This window comes from Pediculus humanus, genomic scaffold (genome assembly GCF_000006295.1).
Source record: "Pediculus humanus corporis 1103172107879 genomic scaffold, whole genome shotgun sequence".
In the NCBI taxonomy this organism is placed as follows: domain Eukaryota; kingdom Metazoa; phylum Arthropoda; class Insecta; order Psocodea; family Pediculidae; genus Pediculus; species Pediculus humanus.
Window position 1 is genome coordinate 10,582 of NW_002987456.1, and position 25,205 is coordinate 35,786.

At 27.0% G+C, this 25,205-nt stretch overlaps 4 protein-coding genes across 4 annotated transcripts; 3 read left to right on the top strand and 1 right to left on the bottom strand.

Annotated features, from left to right (window-relative positions):
* Positions 1-2,024: 2,024 nt before the first annotated feature.
* On the top strand, positions 2,025-3,828 carry Phum_PHUM392280 (glucuronyltransferase-S, putative; the record flags this gene model as incomplete). Its single annotated transcript, XM_002428539.1, has 5 exons — positions 2,025-2,173; positions 2,269-2,428; positions 2,547-2,690; positions 3,277-3,567; positions 3,727-3,828. 5 exons carry the CDS (start codon positions 2,025-2,027, stop codon positions 3,826-3,828), a joined length of 846 nt encoding a protein of 281 aa, XP_002428584.1.
* Positions 3,829-6,027: 2,199 nt separating this feature from the next.
* Positions 6,028-10,017, top strand: Phum_PHUM392290 (serine/threonine-protein kinase PAK mbt, putative; the record flags this gene model as incomplete). The annotated part of the gene is made up of 10 exons (XM_002428540.1): positions 6,028-6,246; positions 6,881-7,117; positions 7,211-7,411; positions 7,786-7,944; positions 8,021-8,227; positions 8,307-8,495; positions 8,614-8,874; positions 9,218-9,362; positions 9,663-9,778; positions 9,856-10,017. 10 exons carry the CDS (start codon positions 6,028-6,030, stop codon positions 10,015-10,017), a joined length of 1,896 nt encoding a protein of 631 aa, XP_002428585.1.
* Positions 10,018-11,890: 1,873 nt separating this feature from the next.
* Phum_PHUM392300 (uncharacterized protein) lies at positions 11,891-13,575 on the bottom strand (the record flags this gene model as incomplete). Its single annotated transcript, XM_002428541.1, has 2 exons — positions 11,891-12,701; positions 13,037-13,575. 2 exons carry the CDS (start codon positions 13,573-13,575, stop codon positions 11,891-11,893), a joined length of 1,350 nt encoding a protein of 449 aa, XP_002428586.1.
* A 443-nt stretch (positions 13,576-14,018) lies between these two features.
* Positions 14,019-25,190, top strand: Phum_PHUM392310 (uncharacterized protein; the record flags this gene model as incomplete). Its single annotated transcript, XM_002428542.1, has 24 exons — positions 14,019-14,171; positions 14,400-14,596; positions 14,697-15,478; positions 15,590-15,694; positions 15,826-16,530; positions 16,681-16,946; positions 17,033-17,370; positions 17,472-17,589; positions 17,670-18,078; positions 18,387-19,927; positions 20,018-20,182; positions 20,261-20,566; positions 20,701-20,857; positions 20,934-21,140; positions 21,531-21,719; positions 21,803-21,996; positions 22,191-22,421; positions 22,618-23,021; positions 23,211-23,394; positions 23,588-23,876; positions 24,078-24,239; positions 24,316-24,551; positions 24,636-24,776; positions 25,002-25,190. 24 exons carry the CDS (start codon positions 14,019-14,021, stop codon positions 25,140-25,142), a joined length of 7,620 nt encoding a protein of 2,539 aa, XP_002428587.1. The 3' UTR covers positions 25,143-25,190.
* Positions 25,191-25,205: the final 15 nt, after the last annotated feature.

Sequence of the window (25,205 nt, forward strand, 5' to 3'; positions counted from 1 at the left end):
TTTTCTATTTAATGAAAAAATAAATAAATAAATGTAAAAGGTGAATTACATTACCTTGATGCAATTACCATTTAGAATTCAACAAAAAAAAAAAAAAAAACTGAAATGAAATTTTAAATAAAATTTCTTAAAATATAATCAGTTTCTCCAGTTCCACTGTTGGAAACTCTAATTATTGAAAAATTTTCCAATTTAATCTTGGTTTCACAGAATCTTTTAATGCTCACACAAAATTAACACAGTCAAAAAAAAGAAATGAATTGCAATTGCTCCTTCAAATCTGTAATAAAAGTTAAAATTTTTCCCTAGTATTGTTGTTTAAAATATTACAAATACTTATCAATTAATGTGATTTTAAAAATTTTTCATTTGGTTACAAACATTCAAAATTTTCAAAAAAAATTAAAAAAGTTTTGAATCACATTCCTCAATTCCACAGGTTAATTACCATCAAATGTATTTTGACAAAATATGATAAAGCATAAAAAAAAAAAAATGTAGTCGCAATGCTGTAAACATCAAAGTGTATGTTCGCTGATTTTACACTACCAATGGCTAACTTATGTAATTTTTGAAACTACCTGATCTATAAAAAAAATAATTTTTTTAAATTAAATTTTATTGTTTTAATTATCGAATACTAATGAATACAAAAAAATCAGTTTTCACCTATTGTTTTTTCTAAAAAGTAACAATAACCTGGTAAAATTTTAATACACATCATTGAAGGAACCAAGATTAAAATTTTTAGAATATATTATTTCACTTCAAGTAAAATGAGTGTATTTCAAAAAATAATTATATGAAATGACATGTTCCTTCAAAAGCCATTATACCATTTTAAAAATACTTTTCTGATGTTTCTTGCTATTCCTTATTGCAAACATTTCTTGCTTTGCTTTATTCCTCTTTTCATTTGAATGATCGTTTAGTTTTTTTCTGAAACGAAAAAAAAAAAATATATATATATATATAATAATACAATAAAATATTCTAGGGAAAGTAATTAAATAAAATTGTGAAAGTTACCTCTGTAAATATTTTTAAAAATGCGTTTGTTAAAATCAGTAGCATGCTTCTAGAAAATTCTAAATTCATCAAAACTATTGGTTCCGGTACTCCTTCGCGGTCAAACATTGTCAACCCATTTTCGGAAATGCCACCATTACCGTTATTTCGAAACCTGCAAATTTTATAATTTTAATGATTTTAAAAATTTTAATTAATTACAATTTTGAATTTAAAAAAATAGTAACGGTTGGTTTTAATCCGCAATGTTTTAATTACCTTTTTTCGGCCTCTTTCACCGAATTCTCTTCATTAATTATCACAAATAATTTTTACCTCTTTTTTTTTTTTTTTTTTTTTTTATAACCCATAAAAGAATAGATCAGCCATGATTAAATGACACCATAACAATTTTGAATAATTTGAGACATTCGATATATATATATATATATTTTTTTTTTTTAATTTGCCAATAAGAAAAACAGCACTTTGTTTCTTTATTACTGATCATTATAACAAAATGTCAAATCAAAATAATAACAATATTTCATTTTTTGAAAAAAAAAAAAAAAAAAAAAAATTAAACTATATATATATTTTTATTTTTATCACATTGTAATATTTTAATTTAAAATGAAAGTAATAAATGTAAAAATATAAATATGTATTTGTATATATATATAAACAAAGCCAAATAAATAACAGGTAAAGCGTCACAAAATGAACATTTATGAATGTAACATAAGAGTAAATTATTATGTTGTAGGCACTGTAAATGATAATAATACTGGAATTACTACTTATTTCTGTACAAGTCGCAAAAATGTAGTTTTAACGTATTACCTTTGTTAGATCAAAGTATTATTATTTTTTATTTATTTAATGGATAAAATCGATGTAATTTGTGTTTGATATTAGCTTTTGAGGACGAAATGGAATTATTAAATGGTAAAAAAAGCCATAAGTTAAAATTTAAAAAAATATGTCTAATATTATTTTTTGCTTTATTTACGGGAATGATTATACTTATTTCGAAATCCTCAAGTAACGAAGTCTATGAAGTTTCTCCTGAATCAATGAAAATAATTAATAACAATGGACAAATCACTATATTTGTTATTACTCCGACGTACGCACGACCTGTTCAAAAAGCAGAATTAACTAGGTAATTATAAAAAATAAAAAATAATAAAACCATAGGAAAATTTTTAAATAAAATTATTTAACTTTCTTTTCATTTCTCTCAAAATTATAAATTAGACTTACTCATACTTTTAAGCTGGTTCCTAACTTGCATTGGATCGTAGTTGAAGATGCATCTAAAGCAACCACCCTTGTTTCTAAACTACTCAAAAACTCAAAATTATCTTATACACACTTGGTTCAACCTACTCCACCATCGTGGAAAATCAAAGATAATGTATGTTTTAAAACATTCACAAGTATTTTGATTGTTATTTAAAAATAAAAAAAAATGTTAATCAGTATTAATTAGATACTGGTAGAAATTTTTAATAAATAATTTTCTTTGCTTTAAGGAAGGAAGGTGGTCAAAACCAAGGGGAGTTTTGCAGAGAAACACAGCTCTAAAATGGATTCGAAAAAATTTATCTCCTGAAATTAGAGGAATTATTTATTTTGCAGATGATGATAACACATACACATTGGAACTATTTGAAGAGGTAATTTGTCTTTGTTGTTTCTGGTAAAGTGTTTTTATATGTATTTACTTACATGGTTATTCAATTTAATTTTCATTTTTTACACTTTTTCAGAATTCTATTCTACCAGTTACCCACATGTTCCTATTGCTTTATCCTCAGAAAACATAATAATGCATCCTGTAAATATTTTATTTCCTTTGAACACGAAAGTAAGTCAAAACTCATAATTTCCTTTATTTTTAAAAATGTTTTTATTCTATTTGAAAAATAATAATATTTTTTTTTTTTTTTTTTTATCGATTAATGTTAATTAATCATATTATTGCATATTATATACAGTGGATTTTTAAATTTTTAAATAAGTTTTATTATGCTTTAATGTTTTGGAGTTTTTCAAAATCTATTGCATTATTTTATAAATTACTTTTCCATGTGTTTTATGGGGGCATAAAATACACAGTATTATAAAACTGCTATAGTATTTCTTAATAGTAAATGAAAAAATTAGTATTTTTATGTAACATATTTAACTATACATTATAAATTTATGATTAATTTTTAAATATATATTACAATTTATTATATATTTTTTTTCGTTTTATAGATGAGACAAACCAAAAAAGTTTCAATATGGCCCGTTGGTTTGGTTGGTGGTCTATATGTTGAGAAACCCTTAGTCAGAGAGGGAAAAGTTGTAGGTTTTAATGCTGCTTGGCGCCCAGAAAGAAAATTTCCAGTCGACATGGCAGGTTTTGCTGTTTCGCTCAAACATTTTTTAAGCAAACCAGACGCCAAGTTTTCTTACAGCTCAGAGGGAGGTTTCCAAGAATCTGATTTTTTAAGTCTACTTATTACAAGAGAAGAATTAGAACCCATGGCCTCCAATTGCTCAAAGGTGATAAATATTTATTTTTTTTTTTTACTGAAAAACTTGATTAATCATAGAAATTTTAAATATTGCTTATTTCAATATGAAAATTTTATTTGATAACATACATTTCTAAATTTTTTTTATCATATATCAATAATTTTATTACATGAATTATATTTTCAGATTTTAGTTTGGCATACTAGAAGTGAAAAACCGATTTTGGTTCATGAAGTTCAGTTAGAAAAAAAAGGTTTAAAGCCTTCTAACTACGGGATGGAAGAGTAACAGTTTAAAGTTTTTTAAATTATTATTATTAATTTGTAATAAAATTACTGATAAACTAACTACAATAAATAATACTCAATACTCGAGTTTTTCTCAGTCACTTCATTTAAAATTTACATTCTATTGTTCAAAGCTTAAGAATTTTTTTTTGATTCTTCATGACTGAAATGAAATGTTTTTTTTTTTTTTTTTCTGAATATGAGCTTTAATATGTTTATACATAAATTTTTAAATTTTATCATTAGAAAATACTAATATTAAGTATCTAAAATTTGTTTTTACGCACAATTCAAATCACCTTTTCTTTTTTACCTAACATGTCTCCAAACAGTGACACAACATATACAATTTTTTTTTTTTTTCTCGTAAATAATAAAAATTTGAATTGTTTTAATTCATTTTTTAAAAATTTTATATTTTTATCCCGATAAACTATCGTCAATCATATTTTTTCAATATTATTGAGATTCTGATGGTCTTTAAATTTTTTGATTAAAAGATTTTAAATAAAGTATTTTTAATTGTCATGTATATTTTTTGAATTTAATTTAATAAAAGCAAAGACTATTTATCTTGTAATTCTTACAATTTTTTTCTTATTGTCATAAATCTGTATGTACCAATACAATATGAGTATATTTTATTTATTTTCTAGATATATATATTTTTTTTTTTCTTCTTAAATTGAACATTAAGAACTTTTCCTTTAAAATACTACTTTTCATTTTAAAAATTTAATTTAATTTTTTTTATAATAAAAAAGTAAAAATGCTCGATTACCTAGGATGTAAATACAGAAAGTTTATGAAAATATTTTTGTAATTCAACTGATTTACAAATACGCGAGTTTTTCACGAGATTTTGCGAGATATTTCGATTCGGTCAACAATATATCAAAATCAATGAGATGAAAATCAGGTATTTGTTTTATTTGATACTTCTGACACTAATAAAAAGTAAATTTTCATTTAATCTTTTACAAACGATTTATTTATCTTTGTTTAAAAAAAAAAAAATTTTTTTACATAAACTTTAGTTCAATAAATTTAATTTTTAAAAATATTCGAAAAAATATTAAGTCAAAACTTACAGTCAGATGAGAATATTTTAGTGTCACACATTGAAATTATGACTTTGATTCAAAAAATAAACTAACTTGTTGTTTTTCAAGGCTTAAAATTATCGTAGAAACCTTCATAATCAAATTCATCTGCAATACTGCATTGAAATTTTTTTTTTTTTTTTCTTAAATTTCTGTAATACATTTTTGTTTCATTTTTTTCATTTTGTACGATCTCATGAAAAATAAAAATAAATAAATAAATTTCTTGAATCACGCATCACTTGTATAGCTAAAACAATTATAATAGTATAAAAAAAAAAAAAAAATTTCTTTTTATTCTTTAAATAAATTGAGAAAAATGTTAATCAACTATTTAAGGAAAATTTTTAGGTGATTGATTCAACTTAACAAAATTAATTTGTTAAAATATCTTTTCGGTTAAATTACACAAAGTTCATTCCCCGAAAAAAAAAAAAAAAAAAAAATTATTTTTTTTGACAAATAAAAAAAAAATAAAGATTTTTATCAGTGATACTTTTATTTAAAATTAAAAAAAAATAAAAAAATGACTGGTGAAAAATTTGCATTTTAATTTCGATTGAAATAATTGTTAAATAATAATATTTATGAGAACTGTTTACTCTAATTTAAAATTCTCATTCGTTCTCCGTTATTCGTTAGTACACATGTTTTCCGCCAGGAGGAAAGAATATAACATGGTGGAAGTTTGTTGTTTTCTTACGTTGTCCTCTTAAATATTCAATTTGCTTTAATAAAGTTTAACGTTTTATTTTACATTTAGGTCGTACGTCATATTTCAAATGTTTTATTGTTAAATAAATATATTTTAAAGTTGCACTTTAATAAAGTGTGACTTCGACATAGTAGTAAATGTTGGTGATTATTTGATATCTAATGTTTTTTCTTATTAAAAATGTTTTAATTTTATCTTTTACTTAATTACAGGTTAAAAGTGAAATGAAGAATTTTTTTTTGTTTTTTAAAATATAAAATAAATGAAACTTAATAATTAACACTCGATTTTTTTTTATTATGCTAATTACAAAAATTTAATATTTTTTATACTAAATGATATTTTAATATTATTGAGTTTTATTTGATATAAACTGTGTACAATGTTTTCTAAAAAGAAAAAGAAACCGCAAATTTCACCTCCTACAAACTTTGAACATCGTGTTCACACTGGGTTTGATAAAAGGGAAGGAAAGTATGTTGGCCTCCCTCTGCAGTGGGCAAGCATAGTTGGAAATAATCAAATACTTAAGAGTAGTAACCGCCCTTTACCATTGGTGGATCCATCTGAAATAACACCGACAGAAATATTAGATTTAAAAGTAAGTACATTTATTTTCTGCTTTTTAAGGGATAATGAATATTGAAAATCCTTAAAACTTCTTATATTCTCAAATACCTAAATAAAACTGTAGAGTTTTTGAATTGAAGGCATGGAACACTTTCAAGTAAAACAAAATTGTCAATAATATGAGGAAAACTTGGATAAAAGAAAGTGTCCTAAAAAACCTAGTATTAGAAAAGTTTGACCCACTATAATACTTGAAGGATGAAAATGAAATGGATGTAAAAAAAGATTTATTTTAATTTATTTATTTATTTAGGATTAAAAAAATAAAAACACATGTAATTAAATTGTATTATAGGGAAAACATGTTCCAGAAATCTTTTTTTTTTTTTTTTACCAAAAATATTGCGATAAATAGTGTAGAGCAAATAAATAATTTTATTTCGTCCCACAATAATGTTTTGTTATGATTAAAATAAAATCTGTTAATAATAAATTTTGCTACTATTATTATTTAATTAATTGTAAAATTAAATATATATCAGCATTTATTTTAAATTTTTTTTTTTTAAGTTTTGCTTTATGTTAAGCATTGATGTGCATTAAATTAAAAATTTTTTTTAAAAATGTTGTTAAAAAACTACATTAATTACCTCATTTTTTTTCAGACTATAGTCAGGGGTGATAACAAAATACCTGTTGATTTAAAAAGTGGCATTCCTAAAACGTCTAATGTGGCAAGAAGTAATAGTTTAAGATCTTCTAGTCCTCCAAGATTTAGAAGAGGAGACTTTCAACACAATTCCAATTTGCCACCCTCAGTTCCTGAGGGGGAAATATTTAATGGACCCATTGCACCCATTGCCTCTATTCAATATTCAAATTCAAAAAGAGATATAAATTATGTGAGACTTGAAATTAAATTTAAATTTTCTTAATGGAGCCTTTATTTTGAATAAACTCAAATGTAAAACATTTTAAAATATGGCTTGTTGCAGGAGAATAAGATGAAAGTGGATTCAGCTTCGCAAGAGTGGATAGGCGGAGGATTAGTTCTTGGATCGCAACAAAATGTAGAAGGAGTTAATTCAAGTCCCTTGCCTAGCCAGGGCTCTCCAAGTCCTAATTCAGATGGCACTGATTTTGTGAAAGGAATGATGTATAATATGTATCCTCAGTCTAATGGAAAATCTAATCAGGTTAGAATGAAAACAAATATCTAACACTTTTGTCTATAATTGCCTAGTATTATTTATTATTTAATAAGTATTAAGACTTTTTTTTTTTTTTGTTACCATTAAAAAATGTAATTAAAATAAAATTAATAGGAATTTTTAAATAATAAAATAAATAAAAAATTCAATTATTACTATTATCGACGTGTTTTGGTGAAGATTAATTTTAAATTTTTGGAAAACATTATTAGTGACTGTGAACTTTTTTACTAAATTTTTTTTTTTTTTTTTTTCCCCCTAAAATATTTTTCTGTTTAAAAAAATAAAAAATGTATTTATTTAATAATATCTATAAGAATAACTGCATTAAGTTATCTATCACTTATCTATTTTCGTAGTCAGTTTTATCCCACGCTTCTAATGATGTCGCATATCCGTCTGCATTGACAACCTCCGGAGGACCGAGACATTCTCAGATTTTGCCAACAGGTGCTGCAAAATTGCAAACGAGAACCACCACATCACATCAACCATGCATTTCTCCCCAGTTAACTAAGGTATTTTTTTTTTTTTCACTCAAAAATAATTTGCAGATTAACGAAAAGTCTAAATTTAATTTTTTATTTAATTTAGGGAAATCAGGATTTGCAATCAACAAATTTTGAACAGAAGCTTATGACGGGAGTACAAAATATAAATGTGGGACAGCAGCCACTTTCTGATCAAAACCACAATAGTAACAAAACAAGTGCACCTTCTTTTTCCTCTGGTCCACTATTAAAACAAAGTAATTCAGATGGGAAACATCATCACGATCAGCAAAGATTAACTCATGAGCAGGTAATTATAAAAATAGTACATGTAATATTATTGTGAAATTTTCTAATATTTCTCTAATAAATGGTAACAACTGTTTTAGTTTCGAGCTGCTTTACAAATGGTTGTGAGTCACGGTGATCCCAGACAAAATTTAGAAGAATTTATGAAAATTGGAGAAGGTTCAACGGGAACAGTTTGTATTGCTTTTGACAGAGTGACAAACAGACAGGTAGCTGTGAAAAAAATGGATCTACGAAAGCAACAAAGAAGAGAATTACTTTTTAATGAGGTATGACAAATATCACCTTTTATTGTTTTAAAAAAAAAAAAAAAAAAGATTTTTTTTGTTTAAATTTATGTTTTCAAATCTATTATTGTCTGAAAATTAAAAAATGGATTTATTTCAGGTTGTTATTATGCGAGACTATCATCATCCTCACATAGTTGAAATGTATGATAGTTTTTTGGTTAATGACGAATTATGGGTGGTCATGGAATATCTTGAAGGTGGAGCCTTGACAGACATAGTAACACATGCTAGGATGGACGAGGAACAAATAGCTACCGTATGCAAACAGTGTTTAAGAGCATTGGCTTATCTTCATTCTCAGGGCGTTATTCATCGCGATATTAAGAGTGATTCAATTTTACTTGCTGCCGACGGAAGGGTATAAATTTTTAACTATATTTATTACCTTGTTTTTTTTTCAAATACATTTTAAAAATAAGGTATTTTACGGATCCGCCAGACGAAATTCGAAAAAATTTTTTATTTCGACCCAAATTTGTTGATGTTAAAATTAACGATCGTAGTTCTAAATTCCATCAATGTGTTGATGAACACATGCTAAATTTTTTTTTAGATTAAAAATTTTTAAAATAAATTAAGTTTATAAATTTTAAATGGTTTTAGCTTGGCTATTAATTTTATGTGTTTTAGCTTTTAGTAATTCATAATTTTCTATAAATATCGATTAATTTTTTGATTTTTTTTTTTTTTTTATTATTTAGGTCAAGCTTTCAGACTTTGGATTTTGTGCTCAAGTTTCCCAAGAATTGCCTAGAAGAAAATCACTTGTAGGAACTCCTTATTGGATGTCTCCAGAAGTGATATCCAGATTACCCTACGGTCCTGAAGTAGATATTTGGTCATTAGGTAATTTTTATTCAAGCAAAAAAAAAAAAACCAACTAAAAAATTTTTTTTTTTTTTTTTTTTTTTAAATTCCGAAAATGGTTTAAAGTAAATTTTTATAATTTAATACACAGTAAAAAATTATTTTGATTTAAAAAGAAAAAAAGAAAAACTGTGTTTTAAAATTAAATTTTCCTTTATTTTACTCTCTTTTTAATAAAAAAATTTTTGTCTTAAATATAATTAATTAATATAATAATAATAATAATAATAATGTATTTAGATTTAAAATAACTTTTTTTTTTTGTCTTTTGTAAAATAGGTATTATGGTAATAGAAATGGTCGATGGTGAGCCACCATTTTTTAATGAACCACCATTGCAAGCAATGAGAAGAATACGCGACATGCCACCTCCAAAATTAAAAAATACGCACAAAGTAAGTACCATGTTACTTGATTTTTTTTTTAATAACAGTTTTATTATACGAAATTGTTTTAAATTTTAAAATCGCAGGTTTCCCTAAGATTACAAGGTTTTTTGGAAAGGATGTTAGTAAGAGATGCAGCGCAAAGAGCAACTGCTTCTGAATTATTACAACATCCTTTCTTGAGGCAGGCCGGACCACCTGCCTTGCTGGTACCTCTTATGAAAGGTTCCAGACATAGTAATTGTTAAGAGTATTTTTTTAAATAACTTTTTTGTAATCTAATAATAATTATCAATGAATCAAATTTAAACAAAGTTTAGCGTACAATAATTATAATCTACCTTAGATAACTGTTAAGTATATTTTGTTAAACATTTATACACATCGTGAAATGATTGATTAACTTAAATTTTAATATTTCGTTTTATTTTGTGCATCATATACTTTTTATTTCAGTATTTTATTTATTCAAAACCGATTTCGTATAGAAATAATTAAAATTTTTTTTTTTTATTTTAATGAAATAATATATATAAATACATATATATTTTTAATAGGAAATAATAAATGTAAATAAAGTTTATTTTATTTATTTTTATAATGGCCGCGAATTTATTTATGGTTTGGTAGTAAAAGTAAATGCGAATGTTACTTTTTTTTAAACATATTTATTAAATACAGTTTTCAAATTGCATGAGTTTAATCATCATTGTTACGTTAAGGACATGTTTTTAAATAGGTTTTTATAGGTGCAATTTTATTTAATTATTTTTACTATCTCTTGATCATTTCTAAATTTTACTCATTAAATTAAATTAAATAATTATATGTTTTAAATATGATAATCCTATGTTGATTCAATTCAATGTTTTCTTTGTCTCGAGATTTTTATTTAATTTGAATTAAATTTTTCTAATCAATTTTATTTTTAGAAAAAAAAAATCGTTATTTAATTTAATTTAATATTTATTTTAGTGTAAATATGAAAACTGAAATAGCAAATCTACATCACAAAAAAAAAAAAAAAAAATAATATCTATAAATTTGTGCCTTGCCAATGTTTTCTATAAATATTTTTGTACGTATGTGCGTGCGAGTGTGTGTGTTTGTTTGCGTGCGTGATAGTGTATTGATATTATTTGTTAAATTATTTCAACCAATAATGGTTCAAAAAAAAAAGTACTCAATATTTTAAAATACAAAATTAAGGTATAAAATGAATAGTTTTAAAACATTCCGTTTAAAATCAAACAGTTTAGTCAGTATTATATATATATATATATTTAAAAAAAAAAAAAATTTTTTTTTTTACATGAATGTACGGCATTTAAAAATTTAGTACTTAATTTGAAAACGCCATTTTTAATGACTAAAAAAAATTTTATATTTTTGTAATGTGATTTTTGGACATTCGCTACATATATATACACACGTAATTTTTTTTAATGTTATTGTTTTTTTTGATGTGGGTGTATATTATTTGTTTTTCAAATAAATTTTTTTATTTATTTTTATTTGTGGCTCTATTAAAAAATAATTCAATAGTGTTCATTGACCAAGCCTAGAAAACTGTAAAATACTTATTGTGTTTTTCGATAAAAAAAAAAAAAAAAAAATTATTATAAAACGAATCTTATAAAATAATGTAAATTTCAATATTTAAAATGTTTCACATCAAACAGAATAGGGAATAGTAAAATGCTAAGAGAAGAAGTAACCGTTTAATTTTAAAAGATATAAAACTTTATATTATTTTTTTAATTGTTGTCGTCGACAACATTAAAAATAAAATTAGGCCCGAAAATGTTTTTAAGTAATTGTTTATTTTGCAAATAATCATTCCACTCGTGTAATGTATAAAATATATTTAAATAGGTGGCACAAAACAAAAATGTGATTTCATGCTTCACTTAAATAAAACTAACCCCTATCACAAATTTGTGGTTTTTGTTATAAAAAATATTTAATTACTTTAAAAAAAAAAAAAAAAAAAAAATTATTTAATTTCTTGAGTCAGCCTTAATTTATTAAATAATAATTATTAAGCCGTTATAAAAAAATTTGTAATTATTCAATCAATGTGCTTAAAAGTGATTTTTTTCTAAGGGTTTCATTAATTTTTCATTTTTTCACATCATTGTCGACATTTTCTTGGAGATCAGGTATAGTATCAGTTTGTGTTTCGAGAACATTATTATCATAGGAGTCTATAGACATACTTGCATTTATTGAAGATGTTTCATCAGTGGCTTGCAATATGTTTTCTTTCATTGTAAGAGAATCTGAATTTACACATAAGACGGGGTCTATAACTGTTGAATCATCCGCAGCTATTTCTAAATTGGTGCTAAATGATGAATTATCAGAATTTTCATCTTCAAATTTATTTTCTAAGGAAGATAAAATCAGTTTGGATGCACTAACTGCCTTATTACTCTCTTCTTCAACTGATGAATCAGGTAAATGTATTATAGAATCCTTTAAACTTTCAAGTTCCGCCAATGTTTCTTTTGCCTCAACTGTCTCATTAGAGTCTGATACTATGTTTGTAGATAGAACACAAGAATCCTTGCATAAAATATCAATTGTGGTCGAGTTAGAGGTGGTCTCGGAATTTATGGAACTTGTTTCTGAAGCTGTAGTGGTCGGTGGTACAGCACTGGTAGAAGATGAAGTATCAGAATTTATATTTGGAGTAGAAGCTGATTCGTCAAATTGTTCAGATTTTTCTTCTTCTGTGCTTGAAAAAATTGTACCGTTTTCATATTTTTCGATTAGATCTTTTACAGATGTGCATTGTAAAGAAGAATCATCTGTTTCATTATTTTGAATCACTTCTTGATTATTTTCTTCTTCCATTTGTTCATACTCATCGACATCTTCTTCCTCTTCCTCCTCTTCTTCCTCATCATCAATTAATTGAGGATGACCGCTGAAAATTATATCATAGTTCAAATAATTTTCCTTAAATAAACTTACATTCCAGAGTCAAAACAGGAAAGTGTCCACACTGGTAAATGTATCCTTTTTTTTTTTTATTAACAAAATTTAAAATTTCACTAAAACAATTATGGTAAAATTAATTATACAGTTAAAAACAATGGCAAAATCATAAATTTCTGTCTTGGATTAAAAAAAAAAATAAAAAATTTGATATTAAATGATGCACAAAACAATATAAACTGCCAAATGCTCAATACCGAAAAGTAAATTTTAAAAGATTCTCATTGCAAAAATCAATTTCAATAACAAAACATAAATAAATACCTTTTAATTCGTTCTTCAATGGACTTGATTTTTTTAGGATGTTTTACTGTGACACAGACACGTGTTGTTACCCCGTTTACCATATTCGCTGATGATTCTTGGGAGTTGATCGGGTCTCGAGATCCAGGTTCTCTCGTACTTACTACCCATATATTTTTTTCCACAGCACGCATAAACTTATCAACGCGGTTGTATTGCTTTCTCGGTGTCGTTAGTAACTCTGATAATCGTTGTATTGTAAACGGAGCACTGGAAAACGAATCTAACCGTTTTAATAAGCTGTTCTTCATGGTTTCGTAATTGAAAGGATCTACATTTGGACATCGTGGAATATCCATTACTGGGCACATCTCGTAAAATTCGGTTATAACGTTTATTAGCTTCTGCCGATACAAAGATTTAATCAATGACCATTGATAAACCGGATCCCCCGAGGTCGCAACGTACGATAAATATTCCTCCAAGTCGTGAGGGATTTCTTTCGACTTTAACTTGGCAAATTCATCTAATAAATTTAACACTCCTTCAGGGTTTTCCATTTTTTTAATCTTAGTTTTTATTACACAAATAATAAACACTGATTTTTTAATTTAAGAAAAGATAGACGCTGTCTTGTTTCTAAATTACCACGGTTGCCATTTTAATGTCGTACATTGCGTCACTTCTACTCGTAATTCTATTCTACTGTGAGAAAAATATTAATGGTTTACAAGAGGCTTGTATTTTACGTGCGATACAAATAATGTTCTATCCAATACTATTTCATATTAATTTGTTTTAGATGTTAGGTTAAAGCACTAGTACCAATAAAATTGTGTTACACTGACAGATCTTTACATAACACTAAAGGTGTCGGATTGAAATTTTGACGTGATAGAATCACGTGAGCATTTTTTTTAAAATGGCCGAACATGTTCTGTTTAGCATGAAACGTTAATAAAATTTTTAAATGATCAGATTTTAAAAATGTTCAGTTTTAAAAATGGAATCTCATACGCTTGAAATTCTTCAACAAGGAGTCTGGGCATCTCTTACAGGGGGCTGGTTTTATGACCTTCGTCAAAATGTATTTTGCAACACTTTTCACTTATACCTTTGGCTCTTTCTTCTCTGCTTTCCTTTCGTTTTACATTTAGTAAGTACGACTGTTTTTAATTTTCATCAATCACAATAATTTCATTTTTTTTTTTTTTATCGTTAAAATCATAACAAAATTTTAAAAATTACACTACAGCTTTGAAATTTTAATGAATAAAACAATGAGACTTGTGTTACGTGTGTAAATATTTCATTTATTAATATCTAAAATTTTCAGTGGTTTAGCTAGATGAAAGGTAACTACAGTTAAAATATTTTGTTTTAGTATTTCGTTCCGAGTGTTGTTATCTACAGTCTCTATTGCGGATTGATCGGAAGTATTTTTACTGTGCTAAAGTTTTTAAATCACAGACTTCACAAAATTTTTGACTCTGCTGAATGTGTACAAGAAATGTTACCTGGTGAAGATTTACCTGAAAGCCAAAAGAAAAGATCTAGAATTTTAAAAATGAAGAATATTGTGTATGCTTTTTGATTTTTGTATTGTGTTGCTTTGTGTTTTAATGATGGTGTGTAAATATTTCATTATATTGAATTGTTTTTTTTTTTTTTTTTTTTTTAGTGAAGATGAAGGGATTGAACTTCAAGTTTTAAGTAAAAAAAAAGTACCAACTTTAATTAGTAGTGGTTCAGTTTGTGAAAATGCAAGTGATGAAAGGAGGATTTCATCAGAGTGCTCAGCTAGACCAACACCAAACACTATAGACTTTAAAGTAGATTTTCACAGAAAAAATAGTTCCGAGTCATTGGAAGAATTCCAGGAAAATATCAACATTGAAAATAACATTCAAATTTTGAAAGAAGAATTTAAAGATCAATTGGTCGAATTTCCACAGCCGTTAAATTTAGAGCTTTCAATTTCAAGACATAAGCATAAATCTAAGAATAACAATTTAAGTTTTAAAAATGATGAAAGGATTTCGGATTTTGAAGGAGATGATTTTGAAATGTCTCAAAGTGATTGTTACATTGCAAAACACAGAAAAAAAAGTTTCGATGAATTATCTAAGGAATACAAAATGTCACAATCAGACTGCCAGATATCAAATTTTAAAGAAAATACAATCAACATGTGTAATATAAAAAAAATATCAGCAAATTCTCAAAGTAGTTATATCTGTTGTGATAATACTGGTAAAAACTGTTTTATAGATTTTTGTGAAAATCCAAAACATGATACCGATTATTTAAAAAAAAATAGAATTCTCGAATCAGATGATGCACCCCCAAAATGTTCCTTTGAAAATTCACTCTTGAATTCATGTATAAACGAGAGTAAAATTGTCAATGCAGGGTCTCTGGAAACACCTTTGCAAAATGTCAGTGACACATCATCAGGAAAAGGTATATATACTTTGAAAATATTTTTGTTTTTTAATTAATCTCTGAAAAATTTAGCATTGTTGAAATCATATTATATTTTGTTAATTTGATTTTTTAATTTTTTGACTGCAGGTTTATTATATTGGAAACAACAAAATTTAAGTAAAAGCGTAGCTGATAAAAAAAATTGTTATGACATTGATGAAACACATGATAATTTAAAAAAACTTACTGAAGGTAATGATGAGAAATCAGTTATAGGCAGCAGGACATTTTTTTAATTAAACAATTGAAAAATACTAATTTTAGTTGTTTAAAATTATTTATTTTATTTGATGCAATATAATTACACAAGTCATGAATTTTAGGGTCGTTGCCGGATTATTTTAATCAGAATTATCAGAATTATTATTTTCAAAAAATAATAAATACCAAGCCAACAAAGACAACTTGCAAAAGCCAAGAAATTTTAAGTAATTTTAATGTGGGCATCCCAATTGAAGATGGTCTAAAGTGTCATTTCAAATCACCAACGGATTCCGATGAGGATTCTAGCGATAACTGCGGATCTCAAAGTCCTCTTTTACTGAATTTGGAATCCTGCAATAAGTGCTTTACCCATTCATCAAATTGTTTGGCTATAAAGGAAACTAATAGTGAAAAATTATGTAATTGTTTTATAGAGGAACAACTGTCTAATTGCTCTTTAAAATTGTGTAGTAAAAAAAACTCGGATTTATTAAGTCAAGAAAATAAATGTCGTTCGTTATTGAACTCTGCGGAAAACCAAAGTTTACTATTATCAAATAAAAATGATGAGGTAGATCAAAATGATTTTAAAAATCGATTAGAAAACAAACATTTAAAAAATATAAGTGAATGTGATTTTTGCCTAGTTTATGTGGACACTAGAAAAATGTGTTTTCGTCACAAAAATCAAAAGACATATTTAATAAATTCACGAAGTGCGGAAGATATTTTAATTAAAAAAAAAGAAATTGCAAAAATAGACGACAACGTTGATTTAAGTTGGCTTTTTGAAAATTACGAAGACAAAGAAAATAAAGATCAGGGTAAGTTTTAAATATAACAAGCATCAAATTTTATTTACACACATATATATATATATATATATATATATATATATTTATTTATATAAAAAAAAGCTTTTGAGATTTGTAAATTTTTTAAAATGTATTTTTATAAAGTATTATTATTGGTAGGTCCGAATGAAAGTAAAAAACTCGAATATAAAAAACCTTTTCACAAGCAAGGCGCTATACCAAAGGCTAAGCAAGCAACAGAAATGGAATGGAAAAATTGTCGAAAAAAAAACTCATCAAAAAATTTATTAACGAATGAAAGATTAATTTCAAGTAACGATTATCCTTTAGAAAGCAAAAAAATCAAAAACTCATTTTCTTGTAAAATTCCTACGATCAAAAGTGAACAAGAAACGATAAAGGAAGAAGATAATGTTAATTTTCAGGTATTGAATATCAAACCCATTCTTTTTTGATTTTAATTTTTTTTGTTAAACTACCAAGTTCAAAAATGAAATATTTTTCATTTCAGATTGAGAACGAAAATTTGAGCGTTGAATGTGACAGGCATTTGTGTGATAGAAATGATTTATTGAAAGAAACTTATGATTCGTCAAGAAGTTCAACAACGGAACTCAGTTCTTTACTTCCTTTAAGTTCTTTACTTTCTTCCTTCCATCCACCTGCATCTCCTTTGCTAACGGCATTTTTAGCCACAAGAAAGGATATTTCCAATGGATACGCAATGCCTACTGCGCAGGGTGGTGGTGGTACCACGAAAAAAAGGGCGGATATGAGAGAACAAAAAATGTTGCAGTATGTTAATAGAAACAGGCAAAAAAGAAGTCGAAGATTTAACAGGGGACAAAGGTAACAATCAGTGAAAATTATTTAAGAAATTTTTTATACAATTGAAATTAATGTTATTTTTACCTTATTTTAATTATTTCGATACATTTTAGAATTTGTAGGTCTTCAAGAGTTTCTACTCCTTTGACGGCTTTTGCTTCGATTATGAATGCACATTCAGAAACGAACACTTCGAACTTGAGTACCGACATTTCAATAAGCTCTCTACCGTGTCTCTGGGTAAAATTACTTATTATTATTATTAATCTAGATTGTTCATTTTACTTTTACATAATTAAAAACCGTTATTATCGTTTTAGGACGGAAAAGAGAAGTGCATGAACAAATTTGAAAATAAAAACACAAACTTATGCCAATTTTCAAATTTTTTATCTAAAATTAGCGAAAATATGAATGACTTTAAAACCAATGAATCTAATTGTAATGATAGTGATCAAAACATGTCTTCATTTAAAAATGAAAGTCATTTAGTTTTCGACGAGGGTTTAGAGAGAACAAATTATTTGTGTTTTAACAATTTCAAAGGCACATTTAAAAATTCCAGTTGTAGTCATACGATCGATGACATAGGTGAAAGTTCGTCTTCTGCTCAGGAAACAATTGATAACGAGCATTGTTTAACCAGAAACATTCCAAAATCGGAAATTTTACTGGATGTTTGGAAATCTAATTGCCATTTAAATATGAAATGTTCCCCTCCTAGTAAAAGTAAATCTTATTTAAATAAAACAAATTGTACATTAGAAAAAAATGGACATAAATCGTTTTCTTCTAATAATAAACAACGATTTAGTGCAGAACAACAGAATATTACAAGTGTAGCTAGCTGTTCAAACTCAACCAAATATCTAATCAATTCAAATCTGAATTCAAATGTTGGCGAAATTTCTCACAACGATAATAATAATAACAATGACAAAAACAATAACATTGGTAATGCTAATAGTTTTAATAAGCTTGTTGCGACAATGTTTTAATTTTCTGGAGCTAATACCACCCCATCGATTCTTCCGTAGATACCGCAATCGCAACCTCAACCGCCGCCGCAGTTAATTTGCCTGATAAAACTGTTTCGAAAAATTATAATTTAAACGAAGAAATAGTCAAAATCAATTTTCATCAAAAAGAAAATGTGAATAGCGTAGGACCTGTATGTTCACCGTTAGGATTGACGGCCGACGACTTTGTTCCCGATAACCATCGACAAAGTACATCTTTCGATAGGACAGAAATTTTGGAAAATTCTCAACCTGTTGGACCGATTCAAAGAATAAGCGAAGAGGAAAGCGATTCAAATCATTTGTGGCTCTTTGATTTTGACGACATGAATGTGAATGTGGAGCTTAAAAGAAAACCAAAACGATATTATAAATTTCATTACACTCCGTGGAATTATGTTAAAATTCGATTCGACAGATTGGAATTAATGGCTCTTTTAGATAGAAATCTAACTTTTTTCGAAATATTTATCTCTTTGTTATTGTCAATTTTAGTTTCTCTATGCGGCATAATATTGTTGAATTATGGATTTTATCGCGATTTTTTTGCATTTCTTTTTTGTTTTGCCTTGGCAGGATGTCAATATTCATTATTGAAAAGCGTTCAACCCGATGCCACGTCTCCCACTCACGGTTACAATCGAATCGTTGTATTTTCTCGAGCTATTTATTTTTGCCTTATTTCATTATTAATTCTATCATTGACCGCTTATCTTAATAAAAAAACAAGTTTATCATTTCAATTTTACAGTATTCAATTCGATAATGGCAATATTATAAGAATTTTTCGAGATTGTTTAGTTAATTTACTCTTGTTTTTCCCCGTTTTGTTCACTTTGGGGTTTTTCCCTCAAATCAATACCTTTTGCCTGTATTTTTTAGAACAGCTGGATGTGCATTTGTTTGGAGGCAATGCGATGTCGAGTTTGGTCGGAGCAATTTATTGTGTGATTCGCAGTATTATTGTCTCCGCATTTATATACGGTTTTGCTTACGGTGCCTTAAGCGAAACTAAAACGAGTCAGCACATTTTATTTTCTATTTTTTGTGGTCTTTTAATTTCGTTTAGCTACCATTTGTCTCGGTCGACGAGTAACCCAACTTTATTTTGGGAAATAGTAAAGGAATATTTTTTTCAAGATGAACTCCAACATAAAATTCATTTGAATGAAATGGAAAGTGAATTAAGTAAAAACAAACTCGAAAAATCAGTTAACGATTCTTTGAAAAGCGAGGATCGAAACAGTCAAAATAATCTATTACTCAGCAGTAATCCTTCATCCAATGAAATATTAAAAATAAGAGACGATAATGTTAGATCAAACTCATCTGCAACTTTAGAAAATGTCGATAGCAGTTGCAACAGTTTTGTAATTTCCGGTGAGAAAAAAGAGTGTGATAAAGAAGACAAATTTGTCGATCCTCTTCCTCAAAAGCTAAAACGAACTGTAAATGCTCGATTGAAAAATGATGCCATAATTTGTACGTTCGTGGGTCTTTTAGTATTTGGAATCCACAGCTCCACTCTTTTCACTATTTTACAACCGGATTTAAATCCTGTGCGTAATATCTATATTTTTATTTGTCTTTAAAAAATACATATGAATGCTATTTTATTATGTTATAATTATATTATTGATTATTTTTAGATATTATGGGGCATTGCGGGGTGCTCTGGATTTGTTCTTCATTATGTCGTTCCGGAAATGAGAAAACATCTTCCGTGGCTATGCTTAGCGAAGCCGGTTTTGAAGGGTTACGAACATGCTCAGTTTGAAGTAAGAAAAGCAGCGAGAGTTATGTGGTTTGAAGAGGTGAATATTTTACGTTTAAAATTAATAATAATTTTTGTTTTTTTCTTATTGAAAAACTTTTACATGATTTTGTTGCAGACATACGTCGTTTTGTGCTTTTTGGAAAAAAATTTATTGTATCCCGTATTAGTTTTAGCAACTTTAACTTATGATGGACCTAGAATTTGCCATAAGTTTGGCGTTCCTCTGGGTGCTCTAGTGACTAGCATATGCGGATTAAAAATAATGCGAAGTGCATTTTCTAACACTTCTCAACAATATCTCATTGTTGTTTTTTCAGCATTGATTTTTGAATTCGATTATTATTCGTACAGTGAAACTTTTCTGGTTGATTACTTTTTTACTGGCATAGTATTTTCAAAAGTTTACGAATTTTTATTGAAGGTATATAAAACTTAAGATTGTTAGAGTTAAGATTGATTCAAACAACCATTTTACTATTTTTTTTTTACTTTTGAGAATCATTATATAGTATGAAAATCGTGAAATTTTTTTTTTTTTTTTTTTCTCTCGACCAGATTCAGTTTGTTGTAATTTATATCGCACCTTGGCAAATCACATGGGGATCAGCTTTTCATGCATTTGCTCAACCTTTTTCAGTACCTCATTCGGCTATGCTTTTCATTCAAGCTGCTCTCTCGGCATTTCTTTCGGCTCCCTTAAATCCATTTCTTGGTAATTTATCATGTGATTTTTTTTTTGATGTTTTGTTAAAAGGAAATAAAAATTATTTTTTAAAATTAACTTTTAGGTAGTGCCATATTTCTTACTTCTTACGTTCGTCCAATAAAATTTTGGGAAAGAGATTATAACACAAAGCGAGTTGATCACTCTAATACAAGGATGTCGTGTCACATAGACAGGAATTTAGGATCGGATGACAACAATTTAAATTCAATTTTTTATGAACACTTGACCCGATCTTTACAACATAGTTTATGTGGAGATTTGGAATTGGGTAAATATTTTATATTATTTTTTGTAATTCATTTTTATTTAAGAATCAATAATTATTTATTTATGTCGTTCACTATTTTAGTTTTTAATTCATAAACCTATCATGTTTAATTTAATAATTTGTTAACATTTTTTTCAGCTTACGTTGTGATTGTAAATTAAAATGCTTCGTGTAATGCATTTAATATTTAGAAAAAAAAAAAAATAATCATCGTATTCTTTTTTTTTTTTTTTTTTATAATAATTTTAAATTAATTGTAAAATTTTCGTAACATATTTAAAGTAACTCCTAAAATTTATAATATTTCTTATTTTAAATAATTTTTTGAATTTTATTTTTAAAAAAAACAATTAAGATTATTATGTACATATATATGTATATTTGTTACAGGACGTTGGGGACTTGTAAGCCAAGGAGATTGTTTCGTTTTGGCATCTGATTATCTTAACTGTCTTGTTCACATTATTGAAATTGGAAATGGATTGGTCACTTTTCAAATGCGTGGACTCGAATTTCGAGGAACTTATTGCCAGCAACGTGAGGTAGAAGCTATATCAGAACGAGTTGAAGATGACGATGGTAAGTTATTGAATAAGTTATTATTAAAAAATTAATTTTTTAATAAATTTAAAGATTGGTTTTGATTTGTGTTAAAACCATAGGTTGCTGTTGTTGTGATCCGTGTCATATTCCGCATCTTTTAAGTGTCAACGCAGCTTTTTCTAAAAGATGGTTAGCATGGGAAGTGACAGCTTCTAAATATGTTCTAGAAGGTTATTCTATATCTGATAATTCTGCCGCCTCAACATTGCAAGTCTTTGATTTTAGAAAGGTTTTGGTCACATATTACGTTAAGGTTTGTTTTGGTTTTTTTTCCTTTCATAAACGTGATAAATATAAAATTTTACAAAATAATTAATTGAATACATTTATTAATTGTGAAAAATGAAGTTTTTTTAACAGAATTGAAAATTTTATTTTTCTTATTCATACATATATATAGCATTTAAAAAATTATTAATTTTATGAAATTAAAATTTGAATTTTTAGAGTATAATTTATTTCTGCATTCGTTCTCATAAACTTCAAAGTTGGCTAACAAATCCGACAATTCTTAAGGCGTTAGAAACGTTTGCCGATAGGTCTTTCGTTGATTTGGATCCAGTGTTTAATATAAACATCGATCAAGATTTTGATATTCACGCCGAGGGTATAACAAAAAATTCCTTTTGTAACGTTTATTTAGAATGGATTCACTATTGCTGCTCAAAACGGGAAAAGGTATGTTTTCATAATTAATAATAGATTGACTGCAAATTATAAGTTATAATTAACCTTTTTCCTAGTATTCATTTTTATACATACGACTTATCATTTAAACCTGTTGTATTCAAAATTTGATGAGATTTTTAATTTTTAATAATTGGAAAAATAATTCGTTTAAAAATACACTTATATAAAATAACTGTTATTTTAGCTTCTCGATAAAGCATTGGAGACGCCTTTAATATTACTCTGTTTGGCATTAAGTTTAATCGGTCGGAGAACTCTTGGTACGGCCTCACACAACACGGTATCCAGCGTCGAATTTTTCCTATACGGATTACACGCTCTTTTCAAAGGAGATTTTAGAATAACGAGCGCTCGCGACGATTGGATATTTGTAGACATGGAATTTTTGTTAAAAGTAATCGCTCCTGGTGTGAGAATGAGTTTGAAATTACATCAAGATCATTTCATGAGCCCTGAAGAATATGAAGATCCGAGTGCATTATTCCAAGCCATATCCAGCCACGAGGAAAATTTAGTGATTTCTCACGAGGGAGATCCGGCTTGGAGAAGTGCCGTGTTATCCGGAACTCCTTCATTGTTAGCTTTAAGGTGTGTTTAAATTATTAAAACGAAAATTATTTCTCCTGCGTCATCTCCATATCTTTATTCAATTTTGCAATGCTAAACGGGAATTTTTGTGAAATTTTGATTTAATTCCCTTTTTTTTTTCATTTGATAATACACATTATAAATGATTTAAAAAAAATATTAATTGAACATAATGATTATTTATTTAAGGCATGTGCTAGACGACGGATCTGACGAATACAAGATAATTATGTTGAATAAAAGATTTCTTAGTTTTCGAGTTATAAAACTGAATCGAGAGTGCGTAAGAGGATTATGGGCTGGACAACAGCAGGAATTAGTTTTTCTAAGAAACAGAAATCCTGAAAGAGGATCCATTCAAAACGCAAAACAAGTAAGGAATTATATTCCCGCTTCTTTAATATTACTTTGCTTGGCAATTTTTTTGACCAAAAATTTTTTTTCCCATTTACTTTTTTTTTTTATGGGTTTAATTATAAATTCAAAATATGTGGTTCAAAATTTTTTTATATTTGTATGATAAAAATTTAATTTTAAAGATGTGAACGAGTAATTTAAATTTATAGGTTTTGCGCAACATGATTAATTCTTCTTGCGATCAACCAATCGGTTATCCAATTTACGTTTCTCCTCTTACAACATCATATTCAGATACAAATAAACAATATACAAGTATTCTCGGAGGACCCATTTCTTTTAAAAAACTAAGAAATTTTGCTTTGAAATTATGGAGAAGAATAGGAAAAAGATGTAGGCAGGGATGTTCAAGTGGAGGTGTTAATAGCAGGGAGGACGGAGGATGCGTTTTTGGTCAGGAAGGTGTTTATGCAATGAATACTGCTAATACCAATTCCGGTAATCAAAAATAAATATTTTATTAATCAACATTAATCAAATCATCATTAACATAAAAAATTTTTACACAAAATAGTTTATAAAAAAAAATAATAATAATAATAATTTACTTTATGTTAAATATGTACATGTGTGAAATATTGTGGTTAGGGGCAAGAGACTCAAAGTTCTTGTAGTAATTGTGTGAATCTGTCTTAACAGGCCATGGTTATAACACGTCTGGAAGTATATCGATTGATTCTAGCCAAATTCAATTAAATTCATGTAACAGAGGAGGTTCACTAGGAAGGGGTTCCGTTGGCGGAAGAGGATCCTTTGCATCCGTTGGAAAACCCAGCAGTGCTACATTGGCCAGCTTGGCGGGTCCGCAAATTACTTTTTACATCGTACATTAAAAATATTTTAAAAAATAAAAAATAATTTTTTTTTTTTTTTTTAGGACTACTTTCATCGACTGAAATACCAAAGAACGATTGTTTTGTTCGCGAAAAAGATACTTCTTTTACATTTCTTAAAGAAAAGCAAAATCGTGAGGATAAAGATTTGAATAAAAAAATTGAAGATAAAAAAGACGAAAAAGATAAAAGGAGAGGAAGGGATAAAATGACGGTGTGTTCTTCACCTAATTTTTCTGATGATAATAAAACCAAAGAAAAAATTTACCAGAGAGTTCGAGTGAGTTATCATTTGTTTCATAAATTTTTTTAACTCTTTAAGTAATAAGATTAAAATTTTTTTATAAAAAAAAATTATTTTTAGATTATTCAACCGACTCTTGTTTACGATGCGATTAATCTTGGCCGACGAATAGATGTTTTGTGGCCGGACGAAGAAATGAGAATGAAAGGAGGAAGATCATATTGGAAAGATTGGTTGCCGGATGCGGGAATGGAAGGCCAAGTAAGAAAATTTTATCATAAATTTTAAATTACTTTCTTAGTTTTTTTTTTTTTTTTTTTTTGCAAAGTTACCTCATAACTACCCAAGAGACGGAGGTAATTATTTGAATTGTTTAAAGTCGAGTCATACGTACATAAGTTTTCTACTAAAATATTCATTAAAAAACGTTTTTTAAAATTTATTAGTTATCACATAAAAGTTTTATTTAATTATTTGTTTATGTAGGTAGTTCATCGCTGGATCCCAAATCACGGAGATCCAGCAAAAAGATCAAACGTTGATAAAACAATATTATTAGTTCAAATAGATGATAAATTTATACCGATAGCCGAAACCGGAGTTCAAGATTTAGGAGTAGAAGTTTAATAAAAATAAATAAATAATAATAATAATAATTATTAAATAATAATTTGAATAACACTCGATGGT